This window comes from Pseudorca crassidens, chromosome 11 (assembly GCF_039906515.1).
Source record: "Pseudorca crassidens isolate mPseCra1 chromosome 11, mPseCra1.hap1, whole genome shotgun sequence".
NCBI lineage: Eukaryota > Metazoa > Chordata > Mammalia > Artiodactyla > Delphinidae > Pseudorca > Pseudorca crassidens.
Genome location: NC_090306.1, coordinates 94,111,318 through 94,130,846, shown reverse-complemented (window position 1 = coordinate 94,130,846; position 19,529 = coordinate 94,111,318). Strand labels below are relative to the sequence as shown.

The 19,529-nt window shown below is 58.0% G+C and overlaps 1 protein-coding gene across 1 annotated transcript; it reads right to left on the bottom strand.

Annotated features, from left to right (window-relative positions):
* Positions 1-863: 863 nt before the first annotated feature.
* On the bottom strand, positions 864-19,260 carry MCM5 (minichromosome maintenance complex component 5). Its single transcript, XM_067697882.1, has 17 exons — positions 19,124-19,260; positions 18,694-18,868; positions 17,175-17,301; positions 16,957-17,085; positions 14,130-14,302; positions 13,267-13,422; positions 11,000-11,166; positions 10,390-10,561; positions 9,274-9,385; positions 8,500-8,643; positions 8,086-8,151; positions 7,671-7,847; positions 6,913-7,025; positions 5,294-5,422; positions 4,113-4,255; positions 2,065-2,192; positions 864-1,150 (listed from the first exon to the last, which is right to left on the bottom strand). Exons 2-17 carry the CDS (start codon positions 18,858-18,860, stop codon positions 1,049-1,051), a joined length of 2,205 nt encoding a protein of 734 aa, XP_067553983.1. The 5' UTR covers positions 18,861-18,868; positions 19,124-19,260; the 3' UTR covers positions 864-1,048.
* Between the last annotated feature and the right edge of the window lie 269 nt (positions 19,261-19,529).

Below are 19,529 nucleotides of genomic sequence, written 5' to 3'. Positions count from 1 at the left end.
AAAGTTGCCAAGAGAATAGATCTTAAAAGATCTCACGACAACAACAACAAAACAGTGTGTAACTATGTATGGTGGCAGACGCTAACTAGACCAAAAAAAGAAAGAAAGAAATGGCAAAATTAATTACGGCATATCAAAAAGAACAAACAAACTTGGGAGTTCCCTGTTGGCCTAGTGGTTAGGATTCCAGGCTTTCGCTGCTGTGGCCCGGGTTCAATCCCCGGTCAGGGAACTGATATGCTGCAAGCCGCGTGGCTAGCCAAAAAACAAAAAACCAAACTCAGGTCCAGAGAAGTCAGGAGCCTCACCCAAGGCCACACAGCTTGCAGGTGGCCCGCCAGGAGAGATCCAGTCTACTGAATTCCAGCACCCCTCTCGTACCTACTTTGCTCTAAGGCTCAGTGAGAATCCACCTCCCTGAATCCAAATGCCATCAGTCTCCCCACAGTGCTGGTCCTTCCTGGACACTCACTACCAGTAGCTCTCTGCTCCTAAGCTCAACCCTGTGTCACCCCCATTTACAGATTAGGAAACTGAGGCGTGGCAAGTTTCGGTGAATCCAGTCTGATGCAAACCCACAGCTGTCACCCACACATTGGCTGCTGGGGAACAGCTACGGACTTTCCCAAGCACCTCCGCACACTGGATCTTGCTGAACTCTCACCAGTGCTGGCGAGATGTGGGCTGGACCCTCCCCACTGAGCAGCTGCAGAACCTGAGCACAGAGGTGAATGCCCTGCCCAGGAGCCCAAGAGGCAGACGCAGGTCAGAAACCCAGGTCTGTCAGATTCCAAAGCCTGTCCTTGCCCCGCATGAGGGCAGGATGGGGGTGACAGGCCACCCAGTGCAGAAGCCCACAGACATCCAAACACAACACGGCTTTATTACTTCAATAAACTCCAAAAGCACCTTTCCTGGATCTGCACGCTGAGGCAGAAGCCAGACACAGCGAGGCAGGGCAGCTGGGGTCCCTCTGTCCAGAGCGCGTGGGAGGCTCAAGGAAGTGGAGGTGGGGTGACAACAGCATTCCTGCGGCAGGAGGCGCAGCTCACTTGAGGCGGTAGAGGACCTTACGCTGCATGCGATGCTGGATCTCGCCCCGCCGCAGCATGAGCTGCAGGACCTTGTGGATGGCGTGCTCCGGGTATTTCTGCAGGACACGGGGTCAGATGAGGGGCGTGCCTCCCACGGAACCCCAGACACCCCTCCCTCCGGAAGCCCAGGTGTCCCGTGCTCATGGGGGACTCTCCAGCCTTCACATCCTACCTCTCTGCATCCTAAGACAAGCTCACACTTCCTGAGCGACCACCACGTGCCAGGCCCTGTTCTAAGTCTTCACAAACTTGAACTCGTTCTATCCCATAACATCCTCACGCAGCTGGTACTGTGATCATCACCTTTATACAGAAGAGGAAACTGAGGCACGGAGAAGCTAAGTCACTCACTCCAAGTCACACAGCAAGTAAGTAGTAGAGCTGAGACCTCAGCTGAGCCCACGTGACTCTAGAACCCAAGCTCCTGACGCCCCTAAAGCCCTGTAAGCCTCCGTCTGCTCATCTCTCAAGCCAGCGTGGTATCACCTACTGCATAAAACTGCTCTGAGGATCAAGAGGAGATGACGCACATGAGGGGAGCAGAGCCCAGAACCTGGGATTGTCCCTGCGATTTCAAAGACGGTGACAAGTTGCGCACAGCTTCTAGAAGACCCATCCCTTCTCTATGGGGTCAAGAGCACTGTCCCTGGCGAGCTGGGTGGATCATCCTCCTGGCTCTGCCCCTCCCTTTCCCCCACACACAAAGGCCAGGCAATGAGGCGAAGGGAGAGATGGAGGGCTGGGGAAGCCTGGCAGACTCCAGCAGGACCTCAGCCACCTCTCCTCTCCGCACAACGTGACAGAGAAAGTCACAAGGGGAGGCACACTGGGGACGGGCCCGGGCTGAGGAACAGCTGCCCCTTCCCCATCCTGGGCCTGTCTGCTGAGCAACAGGACGCAGTGTTAGGTGGCTGGGAACCAGGCCACAGGGAGCCCGCAGGACTCCCACCGGGACGCCGGGAAGGCCCACCTGCTTGGTGAAGTCCTGGATGATGCTGTGCTCCGACACCTGGGATCCAATGGCGAAGCGGCGCTTCAGCTGCTTCTCGATGCGGCTCAGCAGCTCCTGGTCCTCCTGGCTGGTGAAGCCCTCCACCCCTGTGGGTGTGAGGAGGGAGACGGGTGGGTGGGGACCACAGTCTGCCCACAGCAGGTCAGAGTGAGCCAGGCCCAGAAGAGAAAATGAGAGGAAGAGGAAGAGCGTGCCCGGGGACAACCAGGGCCTGACCGAGATGACCGACAGAGACCCAGGGTCAGGGATGGGGCTGACGTGTGGGAAGGATACTGCAAGCAGAGGGGACAGCAGGTGCAAAGGCCTGGAGGTGGGAAATATGCCCATCTCAATCAAAACCCGGTCAGCGGGCCAGGGACATGGCCAGAGTGGGGGCACGTCCTGTGGGCCCTGGAGGCCACGGCACAGGTTTTTCTTTGATTCTGGTGAGCAGAACAGCCACTAGAGGGCTCTGAGGAGGGCCACGAGCTGACCACAGCACCTGGCCCCCAGGCAGCTGGATAGGCAGCAGCAGGAAGACTTCCTGGAGGAATCTATCTCAGATGGAGAGCTGGAGGGGACCCAGCAGTGACCCAGAAGGGCGCGCAGGCTGCCCCGGAGACCACATCTGTGAGGCACCCCAGCAAGCAGCCCAGGCAAGCAGGCTCGTAATTTCCAACTATTGCCCCAGGATGGATCTCCCCTGCTGACCCAGGCCTGCAAAGGCCTTGGTGTTTCAGCTACAGAGAGGGTTGAGACCGTGGTGGGGGAGCCACTGAGAGGGACGTCAAGGCTCCAAGTTGAAATGAGTCTGCAAGGTAAACTCCTAACCAGCCTGCGAAGCCCAGCTCCAGTTTCGCTGCCAAGAAGGCCCTCCAGGGCAGAGGCTGAGTCATCTTCACCGAGGGGACGGCGGGGCAATCAGACACCACCCACCTCCCTGGCTCCAGCCACACGGGCCCTTGAACACGCCGAGCCTGCTGTCCTTGGGGTCTTGCCACTCAGTCCTCGCTCTACGTGCAGTGCCTAACCCCACACTCCGGGGAGCCATGTGTCCTCACTCACGCCAGTCCCTGCTTCCTGCCACCTCCTCAGAGCCCACCCGGACCACCCGAGGATGGTCCCCAACATTCCTGACCTGCTGGGCTTCCCCCTCCGTGCTCTTTACCCCCCGAGCTTGATCTGTTTGCCTCTTTGCTGCGTCTCCCCCGTGGAGAAGGGGGGCCTCACAGGCGCGGACTTAGAGATCTGCTCACTCCTAGACTCCCAGCACCTAGAACAGCCCGGCAAATTCTAAGCACTAAGTACCTGCTGGGGAAGGAATGAATTCGTCCCAGGGGAGCCTGGCACAGAATCAGCGCTCCAGAGGTGCTCAGAGGCTGAGCCCGAAGCAGGCAGCAGGACTTAACGGCAGCCTGAACCCCGCTGGCCTTGGGGTCAAGAGACCTGCATTCTAGCTGGGCGAACGGTGACCTTGGGCACTGTGAAAAGGCCTCTTTGGGTGCCAGTTTTCCCATCTCTAAGAGGTGAAGGGCTAAGTGCCCAGCCTGGCTTCTGGGGGTTTTGAGGGCAGCTGTAAGTGAAACGGAGGAAGAGCTCTGGAAGCACTCAAATGTTTATGGCTCAAAAACAGGGGTTCATGCAGACTTCCCTGGAGGTCCAGTGGTTAAGTCTCCATGTTTCCACTGCAGTGGGTACAGGTTTGATCCCTGGTCAGGGAAATTCCATATGCTGCGTGGTGCAGTCAAAAAAACAGGTGCCAACTACCATTCTTAACGGATGATAAAATTGTGAATTATGATAATGAACTGGGTCAAAAGAATTGTGCTCCAGAGTCTGGAGAGAGGCTGTTCTTCCCATCTTGGGGGAAACTGGCTGGTGGGAGCTGGGGACAGGAGACGGGCTTATTCCCAGGAGGAAGCATGGAGAAGCAATGCAGAGAAGCAACAAGCACAGCAGGTGTCCAGCATGAGCCCTGCCCACGGAGCCCACAAGCCACCCGAGCCTGGGTCCCCGCGTCTGCTCACCTGACAGGGTGCCGGACAAGGCGGCATCCAGCGTGGACACCTGGAAGAGCCTCAGCGCCTCCTCCACATCCGCCTCCGTGGCGAAGGGCTGCAGCTTCATCTTGCTGAGGGCCTCAGCAATGCGCACGACGGCCTCCAGCTGCCTGTGTGGGAGCGACGGGACGCCAGGGCGGACTCAGCCCATCTTCTCTCCTCATCCCACCCTGACCTCCAGGAGGTGCCTGCCCCAGGCACTAAGAGTACAGGGGTGACTGCTGGCTGTCCCCGTGATCCATCTCCCTCAGTAACAGAACCCCGACTTCTATTCTAGCAAGTGGCGCCCACCTAAAAGACATTTCCCAGACTCTCTTGCGTCTAGATGTGTCTGTGTGACTAAGATGTGGCCAGTAAGCTGTAAGTCCAAATATTTTATGGGAACTTCAGGAAGTGTCCTTAAAAGATGGACCTTTCTTTTTCTTCCTCTCCAGCCACCTGGAATGTGGAGGTGATGGCTGGAGTTCCAGCAGCCATCCTGGACGATGAGGATAAGGGTGAACCTGAAGGAGCCCAGGTTGCTGATGACTGAGGAGCCATCACATAGGTAGGACTACCTACCCTCAAATGTTTTTACAGAAGAGAGAAATAAACTCCCAATTTACTTAAACTACTTCACGTGGGTTTTCTATTACATACAGCCACTTCTTAGTTACTTCTTAGTTACACTTCTAACTAATCAGTGCTGGAAGCAAGATTCAAACGAGGTAGGTTCAAGCTCTTAGTCACTCTACTGCGTAAACTCACAAGAGTGACAAGAACTAACAGCTGAGAAAACTGTGATCCAGAAAAGGAAAGCAATTTCCCTGCAGTCACACAGTGGGCTGGAGGCTAGGACCAGGTCTCCCTGGACCCCAGGTCCCAGCCTGGACCCTCCTTCACCCTCAGGCTTCCCAGCAATGAGGGAAGCTAGACCGAATTCAGAAGAAAGGGTTCCAGATTTTCTCAACAGTAAACGAAACAAGAGATACAGATGATCAGGGAGGCCACTGTTTTCACTCCCAAAGGAGTGCTCCCTGCCCAGCAGCCCTGACCACGGCCTGCACCACGTAGTCAGCAACAGCCCCGGCCCCAGACTTGCTGGGCACATCGTGCCTTGTAAAGCGAGGCATCTGCCCAGCCCGGCCCTGGCCTGCGCGCCTGCTCACCGCACGGTGATGGGGATGCTCGAGCGGCGGTCACTGTCCCTTTCGTGCTGACGGGCCCCGCTCCGCATGATGATGTACCGGTTCTTCAGCTTCTCTGCAGCCTCTGCTGACAGCCGAGGGCCACACTTCCTGCAGGATGGGGAGTAGCTGCCATGAGGCCAGGAAGAAATCTTGGGGTACTCACCCCATCCCCGGCCCTCTGCTGGCTTGCAGACATATGCTTTCCGGGCCCACCAGACGGTGGCCTCTCAGCGGTCCTCCCCCCAACACATTCAGGGACAAGATGCACAATGACACCCACAAGAGGCTCCCAGAGACCAGCTCACAGCTGTCCAGGGCAGGGAGCACGCCAGGCTGGGGGTGGGGGAGGGGAGCAGCAGGGGTGTCTGCTCAGGATCTACCCCCACCACCCCGCAGCCCCCCCCCCAGCCAACTGAACTGTCACTGATTTAAGGCAAGCCTTAGCTCACCTAATCCAACCCTCATGCTGTGGATGAGGTGAGCAAGGCCAGAGGGAGGGAGGAAACTCCCCATAAGCCACGTGGGACCTGGCGTCAAGGGAGGACTAGAATCTGGGGCTCTCAGACTCACACCCAAGGGCCCAAGCCTCTGAGGACAGGGCCATGAAGAGCTCAGGCATGACAAAGACCCAGGTACCAATGGGCACCGCACTACCCATCACCCAGGAGGAAGCGGTGAGTAGGGAGCACTTCACCTCCCATTAGAAAGGCACTCAAAGATCCCTCCACCCTTGGGTTTTAGTTCCAATAAGAGACAGCTGAGGTGTGTGTCCAGAATCTTGGTACAGGGGCTAAAAGCACAGCCTTTGGAGCCAGGTACCTGGGTTCAAGTCTTGGCTCCACTACCTCCTGTCTGTGACCCTGGACAAGTTACTTAAGCTTTCTCTGCCTCAGCTTCCCCATCTGTAAAATGGAATAATACACCAACCTCATAGGTCTGAGGAGAGGGATGGTGTTCACTTATACATAAAACTCTCAGGATAACATCTGGCACAGACTAATTACTATGTGTATGACTATTGTCATTGTCTTCTGTGAGAACAACAATATTTAAGGTTGCAGCTGCCATTTACTGAGTATTTACCTGGTGCAGGGCTGTGCCACTCACTCATCATTTTGTGTGATCCTTACAAAAACCCTAGGACACAACCACCCCGGGAAAGCGAGGCTCAACTGACTTGCCCAAGGTCACACAGTGGGGGCAGGAGTTACCCAGAGCCCATGTCCACAAGCCTCCCTGCACACCAGAGTCAAGGGGGTCTTCAAGACCATCTAAATTCTTTTTATTTTTTTGGCCTCACCGTGCAGCATGCAGTATCTTAGTTCCCCGACCAGGGATTGAACCCATGCCCCCTGCATCGGGAGCGTGGAGTCTTAACCACTGGACTGCCAGAGAAGTCCAGAGACAATCTAAATTCTCCACCTTCGCTTCGGAGATGGAGCAACTGAGGCCAAGAGCCACTGAGCAACTGTGCAGGGTCAGGAAGGAGCAGAGCTAAAATCCTCAGGGCCTGATCTCAGGCATCCTGAATGGGGCCCTCTCCCACTCCAGGGGAGCCGGGCAGCCCCACCCCTGTGGGGCCTGCATCCAGGACTCACGCGCGGCAGTAGGCGATGAACTTCTTTAGCTTGGTCAGGTCGATCTCGCCCTCCACGGCCTGGGTCTGTGTCAGCGCGCTCACGTGCAGAGTAATGACGTGTTTGGCCAGCATCTGGGAGGCAGAGGGGACACGGGGTCAGCCCACAAGCCTTCCCAAGCCAGGTCCCAACACAGAGGTGGAGCAGGCAGGGAGGGAAGAGCTGCCAGGGCTAGAAGTGGTGGAGAGGAGGAGGCCCTCGCTTTTCCTGCGGGTTGTCAGCTGGTAAGACGACATCCCAGAGCTGCCAGGCCCCTCTGCCACCACGAGGTGCAGCTGCCTGAGAACAAGCCTCCACTAAGGGAGGCCAGGCCGAGAGGCAGAGACAGCGGCGCCCAGACGACCCAGAGACCTGACCCAGCCGAGCCTCGCACCTCCAGGCTTGTCCATTACGTAAGCGCTGGAGTTCCTTTCAGAAGCTGACTGACTGGAACTGGGGTTCTAGTACTTGCATCCAAAGGCCAACCCCCTCATTTCACACAGAAGGGACCGACACCCAGGGAATGACTGACCCCAAATCTCGCGGCACATCGAGCACAGGAGAGGTAGGACCCGGGACGCCCAGTGCAGCGCTCCTGGAATCCACAACCCCACCTCCTTGGTGGCCCACTCACGGGCCGATCTGGGGGCCAGGACTTCGGGTCAAGCCCCTTGTCTGCCCACCCTCGCCCCCCAACCCCTAGAACCGCGGGCCTGGCTGGAGTCCAGCCCCCCACGCACCATATCCCTCTCCTCGTTGTGCTCGTCCTTGACGATGAAGATCATGTCGAAACGGGACAGGATGGTGGGCATGAAGTCGATGTTGTCCTCCCCCTTCGTCTCGTCCCAGCGGCCAAACACTGAGTTGGCAGCAGCCAGGACTGAGCAGCGGGAGTTGAGGGTGGTGGTGATGCCGGCCTGACAGGGAAGCGTGAGGGGAAGCAGAGGACAGGCAGATGGGAACGCGGGGTCACAGCCCTCTCAGGTGCGCACACCCATGCCTGCACGCACACACGCACACACACAGGATTCCAGGACCACTGCTGCGGCCAACAGAGGTCGGGCCGCTCAGGGCAGCCTGAGGACGGGGCCAGAACCCAGCCCCTCCCAGCACTCCGGAACAGCTCTGCCGGGCTGGACCAGGGAGGATGCTCACCTTGGCGATGGAGATGGTCTGCTGTTCCATGGCCTCGTGGATGGCCACGCGGTCGTCTTCTCGCATCTGTGTAGGAGATAGAAACGTCCACCAGACCCAGGTGAGGGGCCGGGGCACGGTGGCAGCAGGAAACCCTACAGGAGCTACCATTCCCAAGTCCCGACCCTGTGCCAGGCCGATGGCAGGAACCGGGTCACCTCTAGTCACGGGGACAGTGTGTGGGCTTGGCTCTCCTCTCCCCACTCTCAGGTGCGGAAACTGAGGCTTGGAGAGGTGCAGCTACTTCCCGATAGTACCGGGAGGTCTCCACATCACAGGTGGTTTCTGCCGTCCAAGCACAGAAGGCCACACCCCCAGCCCGCGGCCAGCAGGCACCACCACCACTGAGCCACCACCTCACGCTGCCAGGCTCACCTTGTCAAACTCATCGATACAGACGACCCCACCATCGGCCAGGACCATGGCTCCCCCCTCCATGATGAAGTTCCGGGACGAGGGGTCCCTCATCACTGAGGCTGTCAGGCCAGCCGCGCTGCTGCCTTTCCCGGACGTGTACACCTGGGGGAGGGAGGCGGGAGGGTCAGGGCCCATCATGGCTCCATGCTGACCCAGTAAGTCAAGGGGCCCCAGGAGCTAGGGCTCAACCAAGGTCACACATCACAGCTGGCTGCAGAGCACAGACAATCTTAGTGTTCCTCCTCTGATGGGGGGACCACCCCAGCCCCAGCCTGGCGGCTCTCCCACAGGGGAGCGTTCACATCCATCACTCACCTGAACCCCACGACTGTCCCATGAAGCAGCCCCTGGGGGCCCAGCTCACGGAGGAGCAAACTGAGGCCGAGAGGAGAGCAGTGACACTGTTCCAGGGGGCCTCGGGGCTGGGTCGACTCCTGACTCCCAGGAAAGGCATCCCCACCCTGAGTCCCTTGTCATCTATTGCTATCGATGTTAAGACTTAGCGGATGGATAAACTGAGACTCAGAGAGATTGGGTGACTTGCTCAAGGCCCACAGCCAATTACCAGCCAGGCTAAGACCAAACAAACCCCATCGAGTCCAGCACTCCGCCTGCTGCCCCAAACCTACACATGCCGTCGGCCCCCTTCCTCCTCTATCCTCTGCGGCCTCGCCCGCAGCCTTCCTCTCCGCGGCGCAGCTAAGGCGGACAGAGGTCACCCTGGGCACTCACTCCGATGGGAGAGCACTTCTCCACAAACTTCAGCAGCTGGGACTTGGCCGTCCCCGGGTCCCCCAGCATCAGCAGGTTGATGTCTCCTCGGCGAGTGAGGCCGTCGGGGAGCCTGGGGGAAGGCGGGCAGGCAGGCCAGGTGAGCAAGGCGAGAAACCCAGGGCTGGTTGGTCACAGTGGTCTGGCTGGCGGCCCCCCGACCTGTCATGAGCCTCAGAGCAGGCGGGGAGGCAGGGGCTCTGGCCTGAGAGCCACGTTCATAGCGAGCTGTGTCCCCTAGCCTCATCCGTGGTAACTTGCTTCCAAGGGAGGGGAGGTTCAGAGGAAACGGCACTTAGAGCTGGGCTTGGGCACACACAGTCAGCATCTGATAAACACCCCCCAACCCAGCTGGAAAGAAGGAAAGAGAGGGAGCCACCAGCGGGCTGCACGCGGTACTGTGGAGGGAACACCACGAGGGCAGGCTCCTGGCCCCAGCGCACATGCCTGTGAGCAAGTCCCTTTAGCTCTCTATGCCTCAACTTCCTCATCTGTGAAATGGGCTCGATTGTAGCTTTCTCACAGGGCTAATCTGGGGACTGACTGGGTTGGAAACACATAAAAGCACTCAGAAGAATGTCTGGCACGTGGTAAGAACTCAGTAACTGGTAGCTGCTAATATTATCACTTCCTCTACCTCTACTATTTTATTTTAAAAGAACGGGACATCCCCTGAGTAAGAGGCTTTCACCCGTCTTATTCACGTGGAGACTTGGGTTCAGAGAAGTGGTGTCTCTTGCCCAAGGTCGCAAGGTAAATAATCAGCCCTGAGAGATGTCACCCCGGTCTCAGACTCCAAGCCCGAGCTCTCCCCGGCACTTGCCAGGCCCCTCACACCGCCAAGGCCCCGGCCTAGCCAGGGCCGGGTAACTGCTCCGGAGGAAGGGTGTGGGCCAGCCCCCAGCCGGCTGGCAGCCAGCCTGGGAGGCAGGGAGGGTGCCTGAGAGGGGCAGGCGGGGCTGAGGGACCTGGGCAAATAAATGAAAAGGGCATTCATGTCCTGACCACCTGGCAGCTGCCCTCCTGCAGGCAAGTCACTAATTCCCCTCCCCGGACCTGGGGGGCCTGGACACCCACCTCTTTCGGGAACCCCCGAAGAGCAGGCAGGCGATGGCCTTCTTCATGTCTGTGCCCCCAAAGATGGAGGGGGCGATGCTCTTGGAGACGACCTCGTAGACGCTGGGGAGGGCGGCCAGGCGCCGGAACTCCTCCTCCTCCTGCGGGGTCACGGCCCCAGCAAAGCTGCGGCCTGGGCGGGCAGAGCAGGGGCCTGCGTGAGCGCCCTGAGGGAGAACGTGCTGCCTGCGGCCCACCGCCCTGGGCCGGCCCAGGGCCTCCCACAGCAGGGCCCTCAGAGCCAGGCAGCACAAGCGTCAGTCTGAGCAAAGACAGAACCCCAGGTCTCCGCACCAGGCGTGGGCCTGTGTGTTCCAGGGTCCAGTGAGCAAGTGGAAGACTGTGGAGGGCGGGGGGGTGACCTGAGGAGGGCCAGGTGACAGGGGCCCTCAGGGACATCTTCCATCTTGCCGACGGGGGTGACACGGCGTCTCTGGTGAGAACAGCACCGCTCACCCGGCTGCCGTGGGGGACAGAGCGCAGGGGCAAAGGTGGACACGGGGAGACCAGGACGAGGCCCACCGACAGCCCAGGGGAGGGACGACGGGGGTTCGGCCCAAAGTACACTCACTGGAGCCATCTGTGTCCACCTGGATGCCCAGGACCCGAATGTAGGCGCTCCGGATGCCCACGCCCACCCTGTCGCGGCCCCTGCTGGTGGTCAGGCCAAACTTCTTGATGGAGTAGATGCCCATGATGGTGACCCTGTTCCCAGGGACGACCTTGTCACACAGGTACCTGAGAAGAGGATGGGGAGGAAGAAAGTGAGAGGCTGGTGGGGGCAGGGAGCCCCCAGCTCCCCCGACCCCGTCACACTCGCCGTCCATCCACCTCCCCATCTCTACACAAGGCCCCAGCACCGTGGGCTCCAGCCCCCGCACCGCCCAGGGCCCTCTCCCTCTCACCACAACCCAGCCCATGCTTGGACGGCCCAGCTGCTGGAAGGAAGACAGGCCTTGGCCTGACCTCTCCACGGGCCTCAGGAGCTCATCCATTATGCTGGTTGGAGTTGGGGGGCACCCACCCCAGCCCCTCAGGTGCCCCGCCTCCATCTCATCTGCTGTCAGACGCACTGCAGGACCCCCCCCCCCGGCCATCTCGGGGGAAGCCCCCTTCCTCACGCCCTCCCAGCCTCCCTGCAAGGGCTGCGCGCCGCTTCTGCCTCTTTCACGGCTCCACGAGCTCAGCCAAGTCATTCTGCCTCTGGATTTTAATTTCCTCTTTTAAAAAAAAAAAGGTGTTGAGGGACTTTCCTGGTGCTCCGGTGGTTAAGAATCCGCCTTCCAACGCAGGGGACACGGGTTCGATCCCTGGTCGGGGAACTAAGATCCCACATGCCGCGGGGCAACTAAGCCTGCGCGCCACAACCAGACAGAAGCCTGAGCGCCGCAACAAAAGATACCACATGTCGCAACAAAGATCCCGCGTTGCCGCAACTGAGACCCAGCACAGCTAAATAAGTAAATAAATACTTTAAGATATATATATATATATATATATATATATATATATATATATATATATATATATATATATATATATATATATATATATATATGGAGAGAGAAAGAGAAACAGGGAAGTCTCTGAGCCCCTCCAGCCTGTGCAGCACAGAAAGGACACTGGGGCATGTATCCGTACTCTGCTGCTTAGAAGCTGTGTCACCTCTCTGAGCCTGGGAGGGGATGATAAAGTGATCTGACCTGCTGGGTTACTGTGGGATCAAGTGAGGTACGAGACCCAAAAGTGCTTTATCCACTAGAGTCATATCCTCTAAAGGACCCTCACTGTCTTTGTTAACGTTCTATGACTCCCCTCTTCCCAGACCCCACTTCCTCAGCTTTGAATAATCTAATCATAGACCATTTGAATAATCTAATAAATACCGAATATTTAATCTGTATTAAGGAATTGTGCTAGACACAGTGTAGAGGACAAATGTATGGACACCAAGTGGGGGAAAAGGGGGGTGGGATGAATTGGGAGATTGGGATTGACATATACACACTATTATGTATAAAACAGGTAACGAATGAGAACCTGCTGTACAGCACAGGGAACTCCACTTCACTATACAGTAGAAACTAACACAACATTGTAAAACAACTATATCTCGACCAAAAAAAAAAGAAAGAAAAAGGAACCGTGCTACACACTCAACATGCATTTTCCAATTTAAATCTCCCAGCAGCCTGATGAGGTTAAGGCCTGTCCCTGTCCCCGTTCTCCTGGTAAGGAGCCCATGTAACTTGCCCAAGAGCCTGACCTCTACACCTTCCACAGCCACTAAGGAAGCTAATGACCTACGGAGCCCCTCCTCCGAAAAACGTGCAGCACAGACCATCTGCACGTGATGTCGGGGTGCAGGAGCCCAGCTGTAGAAGCCCAGTCCACAACTCCACACCTTCCTCCCAGGTCACCAGGAGGGGACCGGGCTGGCCCAGTACCCTCTCCCCCTTTCCAATCACCCAGCAACATCCAAGGAATAATCTTAACAGAAAGCCTGGGGTGGGCGTCAGGCTGGAAAGAGGCTCCCCCAGCTACTGGCTGTCCAGCTCTGGGCCTCCCAGTTCTAAGAGGGCTGCGGAGACTCTGCAGGAAGAACGCAGGCTGGCAGCCCAGCCCCTCCACTCACTGAGCCGGTCACACATCCTCGTCTGCAAAGAGGGGTGGACCCGCCCCTGCAGATTATGGGGAGACGAGATGAGAGGAAGCATGGGGGCGGCACCAGGCACAGAGCAAGTGTCCTGTAACCAGCCACCCTCCCCCGCACCCCACTGCGCTCAGCCAGCCACTCGCGGCACCCAACTCAGGGGCACGGCCAGGGAGCCCGCTCACCTGTCACAGTAGAGCTGCATGTGTCTGGGCATCTCGCCGTGGGGCACCGCATCCGGCAGCTCCTGCAGCTTCAGGGTCTGGAAGTCCACGCACTTGCACTTGTCCGGCATGATGAAGTATGGATCCAGCGGGCACTTGGGGCGCCCGGCCTGATCCCTGTCGGTGGGGAGGAGAAGGGTCACCAGAGCTGCCCCCAGAGCCCCAAGGCCAGCAACAAGCTAGGGGTCTCCGGGACCCTGGGAGAAGGCCCTAAAGGAGGGCAGCTCAGCGGGGGATACCCACAGGGCTAGGAGTGGGGAGACCTGCACACAAACGGTATTCAAAGCCCGAGACAGGCAAGGGGGTTAAGTATAGAGAAAAGAAAGGTGGCTGAGGCCTGAGGTCAGGAAGCTGAGGGGAACCAGCAGCCAGAGAGGGTAGGGGCCCTTGCGATCAGGGGTCAGCAATGGTTTTCTGTAAGGAGCCAGAGACAAACATTTTCAGTTTTGTGGGCCACGAGGCCACACACTCTGCCTCCGAAGCGCAAATGCAGCCACAGGCAATGTGTAAACGAAGGAGCCTGGCATGTTCCTGGACCTTCCCTCCAGACCTGCCCCAGAGAGCCAAGGTTTGCTGTAGAAGACTCCCGGTGGACTCCCAACCCTGGTTCCCGGCACAGGTTGTCTGGGCGCCCTGGAGGGACAGAACTCACCACTGCAGAGGGACGCCACCGCCCCAGGGCATCAGGTCTGCCCCAGGCCCACAGGGCACACCGCTGCCCCAGCCCCTCCCTGCTGCAGGCCGGGTCCTCCTCCTTCACATCTCCGCTGAGATGTCACCCTGTCACCCCCACCGTGCCACAGGGCCATGCAGAGCCCACTCACGTGTTGCACTTCCTGGGCAGGGCGTAGCCCTCCAGGCCGGGGCGCATGGCGACGTTGGTGAGGGTGTTGCGGCAGCTGCGGCACTGGACGGAGATGCGGGTGGCCTTAGCACGGACCCCAGAGGCGGCAATGATGATGCCGGGGATCTTCACCAGGTGTGACATCGTGTCCGACTGCAACAGAGCCACGGGGAGGGTGGCTGGTTAAAGGGAGCCGGGAACACCTGAGATCACGTAAGAGAAGCTTTTTCTAATGTGTACTGAAGTATTCAGGGATACAGGACCATGTCTGTAACTTACTTTAAAATACTTTAGCAGGGGGCTTCTCTGGTGGCGCAGTGGTTAGGAATCCGCCTGCCAACGCAGGGGACGCGGGTTCGAGCCCTGGTCCGGGAAGATCCCACATGCCGTGGAGCAACTAAGTCCTGTGGCGCCACAACTACTGAAGCCCATGCGCCACAACTACTGAGCCCACGTGCCACAATTACTGAAGCCCACGCGCCTTGAGCCCATGCTCTGCAACGAGAAGCCCGCGCACAGCAACGAAGAGTAGCTCCCGCTCACCACAACTAGAGAAAGCCCACACACAGTGACGAAGACCCAGCACAGCCAAAAATAAATAAGTACATAAATTTATTTAAAAAATAAATAAAATAAAATACTTTAGCAGAAAAAAGAAGAAAGCAAATAAGGCAAAATGTTAACAGCCATTAAATCCAAGCAAAGGTAGATGGGGTTCATTACACTATTCTCACTACTTTTGTCTGTGTGATTTTTTTTTTATAATAAAAAGCAAAAAATAAGAAAAGCTCCTTTCAACATAATCTCTTCTTCCCCCTCCCAGGAGCTTTTCTGGGACAGACAGGCAGGCTACAGGTTCGTGCTGAGGCCCCTCAAAGCCCAGAAGGTGGGGAGGGGAGGGGAAAGGTTCGGGAAGGAGGCTGCCCCCCCAAGAAGTGAGACCAGAGGCATGTGTTGCCGCCACGGCCCGGGGACCCCAGACCTGCTGAACCCCCGCCCCACCCCGCAGAGCTTGTCTTCTGGAAAACTATCTACAAGCTGCAGGAAGCCTAGCCCTCCAGGACCCCAGGGTTGGAAAAGACTGAGGCCCATAAGCCACCCCGACAAGTGATCCTTCTAAAGAGGACCCCTCCTCTACCACTGGACACCCGTCACCCGAGGCAGGCCAGTCACTGGGTTTTCCAGTGGGTCTGAGAATAGGAAGCTCGTCCCGTGTGGCGCTGAGCTTTGCCTCTCTGAGGAAACAGCTGCCTCGCAAAACAAGTCCAATACCGCCTCCGCAGACAGGCAAATGCGTGATGCTTGGGTGAGTTCCACACACGGTCCCAGGTCCCCTCCCCAGTGCTGGGCACACAGACGAAGCCAACACGCTCCACAGCCTCGAGAGCCCACAGCCCAGCCCTGCTTCTGGAACAGAACTGCCATTGTGCTAGTCAAGGAGGATTTGGCAGGGACCCCAGCCAAGCTGCAGGACACGGGGATTCCAGCAAAGACCAGGGCGTGGCCTTCTGGTAACACAGAGGTGACACTACCTGGGCCCACAGTTCAAAGGCACAGCTACACGCATCCTTTCATTTGCTTGTCACGACAGCCTCGTGACAGAAGAACCAACGTCAGGCTCTCACTTCCTCCTCAGGAAGCTCTCCTGTCCCAGCCCTGCCTGTTGTATCAATTCTTTCACACGGCAGCCCAAGGGAACCTTTGAAGATAGAATCGGCCCATCCTCCTACCTAACCTTCAACTCAAGCTGCTTTCCACAGCAGCCAAGGCCCTGGCCATCTGGCCTCTCTACCCACTCCCTCCCTTCCTCTCCTCCCACCCTCACTCCCTGAAGTCCAGCCACACTGGCTTCTTTCTGTCCCTTGAAACCTGCTGCTGTCCCCACCCCAGTACCTTTGCACCTGCTTCTCCAGGAGCTTGGAACGCTCCTCCCTCAGGCTGTCACAGGGCTGCGTATCCCTCAGGTTTTCGCGCCAATATCACTTTCTCAGAGGGGCCTTCTCTGACCACCTCCCGGACCCCTGGCCACTGTCACATTGCCTGTTTCCTTTGCTTCATGACTCATATCACAGGACCTGAAATCAGCTCACTGCTCCTTGTCTGTTTCTCCCACTGTAAGCTCCATGGAACTAGGTCCTGTCTGTCTACAGCGAGGGTCGGTCCCCCAGCACTCGGCGAGGGGCAGTCACTCGATAAGTGCTCGTTGAATAAAACCAAAAAAGACTGGATGGCAGACTGGCTCTGCCAAACTCTCCCTCGGCCTCATCACTCTCCAGCCATGCTGGCTGTCCTTCCCTCGGCCTGGCACACACCCTGCCCCCCTTGCCTCGCAGGCTTTGCACCAGCTGTGCCCTCCCTGCCCCCCCGGAACATTCTCTCCCAGCTGTTTGCGTGCTGCCTGTTCTCACCCTCAGATCTCCACTCAGACGTGCCCTCCTCAAAGCAGCCTTCTTGATGTTTTCCAGAGGGGCCCCCACGTTTTCTCATCGCCCTCCTGGTTTCTCCCATTGCTCTTACGGTCATCTACAGTGACCATGGGTGATGTTCACCGGCTTATCCAGTCTCCCCGGGGACAGCAGCTTGTCCTGAGTTCACCACTGTTTCTCCAGGACCCAACTCACGCCTTGCCCACAGGAAGAACTCAGCAAACATTTGCCCAATGAGCTAAGTTTTCAGGGGCACAAAGAGGCTCAGAAAGGTCGAGTGAGTTGCCCAGGGTCACACAGCTGGCACCCAGGTCTCTCTCCAAAGCCCCTCCTCACATGCAGCCGCCACCGCCACCCTTCAACTGGCCTGAGTGGACCCACCTTCAGGCTACGGATGCTGGACGGGCTGGCATCCGACTTGAGCATGACTTGGATGTCCTGGAGCACCTCGTCACCAGCAGGCCGGGGCCGGGTCACCTCATCGGCCACCTCCTTGGCAGCCTCCTCCAGCTGGAGAGGAGGAGGGGGGCAGGCTGTGAGTGACGAGAGCAGGGCCAGCCCTGGGGGTTCGGGGCGGGGGGCGGGGAGGTCCCACTCACCAGCTGCAAATGCTCAGCCGGCTGCTTGTACAAGTAGTCGGCCAGGTCCTCGTCGAAGCTGGCAAGGTCCTCCATCTCCACCTCGATCCAGTACTCCCCCAGGTTATAATGTCGCTTGAGTTCATCCCTGGGGTGGGGGTGGGGAAGGAGAAGAGGAGACAACGCTGGCTGAGGTGCGCCCGCACCCCGAGTCTCCCACACCACTGCCCCGCCACCCCGCTTCCCAAACACATCTAGTTCCAGGCGGTTCTGTTATTTAACCCTGCAGAGGTCCCCCCACTGCTGAAAGGCATCCTCCAGAGAAAGCTCCACGGAAGGGGTCCAAGCAGTAATCAAAGGGCAGTTCAGTGCTCACAGACAGGGTTCTGTGCACAGGTGTCTGGAAGACTCTCACTGCAAACCAGTCCTTTCAGTGGACTCCTCGGAGCCTTTAATCCTCTCTCAGATACTAACAAGGCACACGGCTAGAACCTGGAGACTGAAGGCAGCAGAGACCATGCCTGTCTTGTCAACCACCAGAATCTTTTTACAGAGCACCCTATGGGACTATTATCCCAAAAACACATTCGGGGGCCACCGACCTCCTCGGCCTCACCCCTGTCTACCTCATGTCCGGAGCCGCATATAACAGCCAGCCTGGCCCCGAGAGCCCCTTGCTGTAACACGCCACCCCATACCCTGCCCCTGCGTGCAACTGCTCCTATCTGAAATGCCTTCCATGCTTGACACTCTCCTCTCAGCTCAAGGTCACCTCGGCTCCCCTGGAAGCCTCCCTAACTCCCCTTGTACATTCCTCCTTTGCGGTAATTATCACTTTGTAATTTATTTGTAGCTCCCTATGCCTCATTCCCACTGACTTAGAAGCTCCTTGAGAGCAAGTAGTATGAATCTTTTCATCTTTGCATCTCAGAGTCCAGCACATAGATGCTCAATGTCGGCTGATGCATGAATAAATGGAGGCAGGAGTGGCTGTGCCGTTTTACTGATGAAGAAACTGAGGCCCAGAGAGACCGTCACTTGGAAGTCACTCAGCTAATAATCAATCAGGCCCAAGCCTGGACCTGCAAACTCACGTTCTCTGCATTTTAACAGCCTATGAGGATCTGGTGCGACGGCACCAATGTACAATGACTAGGAACAGGGGCCTTGCCCAGCTCATTCAGTGCTGCAGCCCAGCACCTGGAACAGTGCCTGGCATGCAGCAGGTGCTCAGTCAATAGGAGGTGACTGAGTGGAATGAAGAATGAATGGATGAGTGAAGTAAAACATAACTACCATTTTCACCTTTTGCACCCACTGAGAACTTGGTTTACAAGATATCGCAGACATTACACGAAAGGACAGCAACAAATAAATGAACAGGAACAAATCCTGGACGAAGAACCCAGGTGAGTCACTCAATCGTTAACTTTAGATGTGAAACGTACAAAACCATACGCCACGGGGGTGCGGGGCCCAAGTGAGTGGACGAAACACCGCTGGGACCGCACCTCCCCTCCTGCACCGCTCCGGCCCGCACCTGTACTTGAAGGTGAAGCCCGTGCGGTCCGTGCCCACTCGGTACTGCCGCAGGAACTCCTTGAAGCGCCTCTGCAGCTGCGACTTGCGGGCCTGCCCCTCATCGGCCGCGTTGTCGCCCCCGAAGCTGTCGCTGTAGAAAATGCCGGGGTCGTCGAAGCCCGACATGACTGCACCTGGCGCGGGGACAAGGAGCTGGAGCAGATTCGTGGGCGGGGGGGGGGTTTAGGGGCCGCGCGGCGTCCCCTCCGACACCTGGGTCCTAGGCTCCGAATGCGGGACGGGCGTGAGCCCGGTTCCGCCTCCCGGACCCCTACCCCAGTTCTCCCAGGAGAAACCCCTGCCCAGACCTACTGCGCCCCAAATGCAGATGCCTGTCGACCCCTGGGCCCGGCTCCGCGGTGCCCACTCCCCAGCCCCAGTGGCCTCACCTCTCCTTTCCCGCGCTCCCTGGAACCAAAGAGACAAGAGCCCCGACAGTCCACCGCCGTCTTTCGCGGGAAAAACCAGACGCAGCGTTTGGACGCCGCAGCCGCTGCGCCCTCATTGGTTCGCCGGGACCCCGCGGCCAGCGATTGGACCGTGCTGCGCCCGCGAGTCCCGCCCCCCACGAGCGGGCCGCCGGAGAGGATTGGCGGCAGGGGGCATGACGTCAGGCCTCCTAGCCTCCTTCCGGGCTCCATTTTGTGTTCTGGACAATTTGGCGCGAAACTGACCCGGAAGTAGCGGCGGGGCGGGGCGCAAAGATGGCGGAGGGGCGGGCCGAGGGCCGGCGCGGGCGTGCGAGGGCTTTTCTGTGTACTCTTCTTAAACCTTTTTCGAAGTCTCAGGAGGACA

Coding starts and splice junctions, on each gene's coding strand:
- MCM5 (XM_067697882.1), bottom strand. CDS start 18,860: ATGTCGGGCTTCGACGACCCCGGCATTTTCTACAGCGACAGCTTCGGG. Junction 5,423..6,912: donor TTCATCGCCTACTGCCGCGC/GTGAGTCCTGGA, acceptor CCCATCCTGCAG/GAAGTGTGGCCCTCGGCTGT. Junction 4,256..5,293: donor AGCATCCCCATCACCGTGCG/GTGAGCAGGCGC, acceptor GCTCCCACACAG/GCAGCTGGAGGCCGTCGTGC.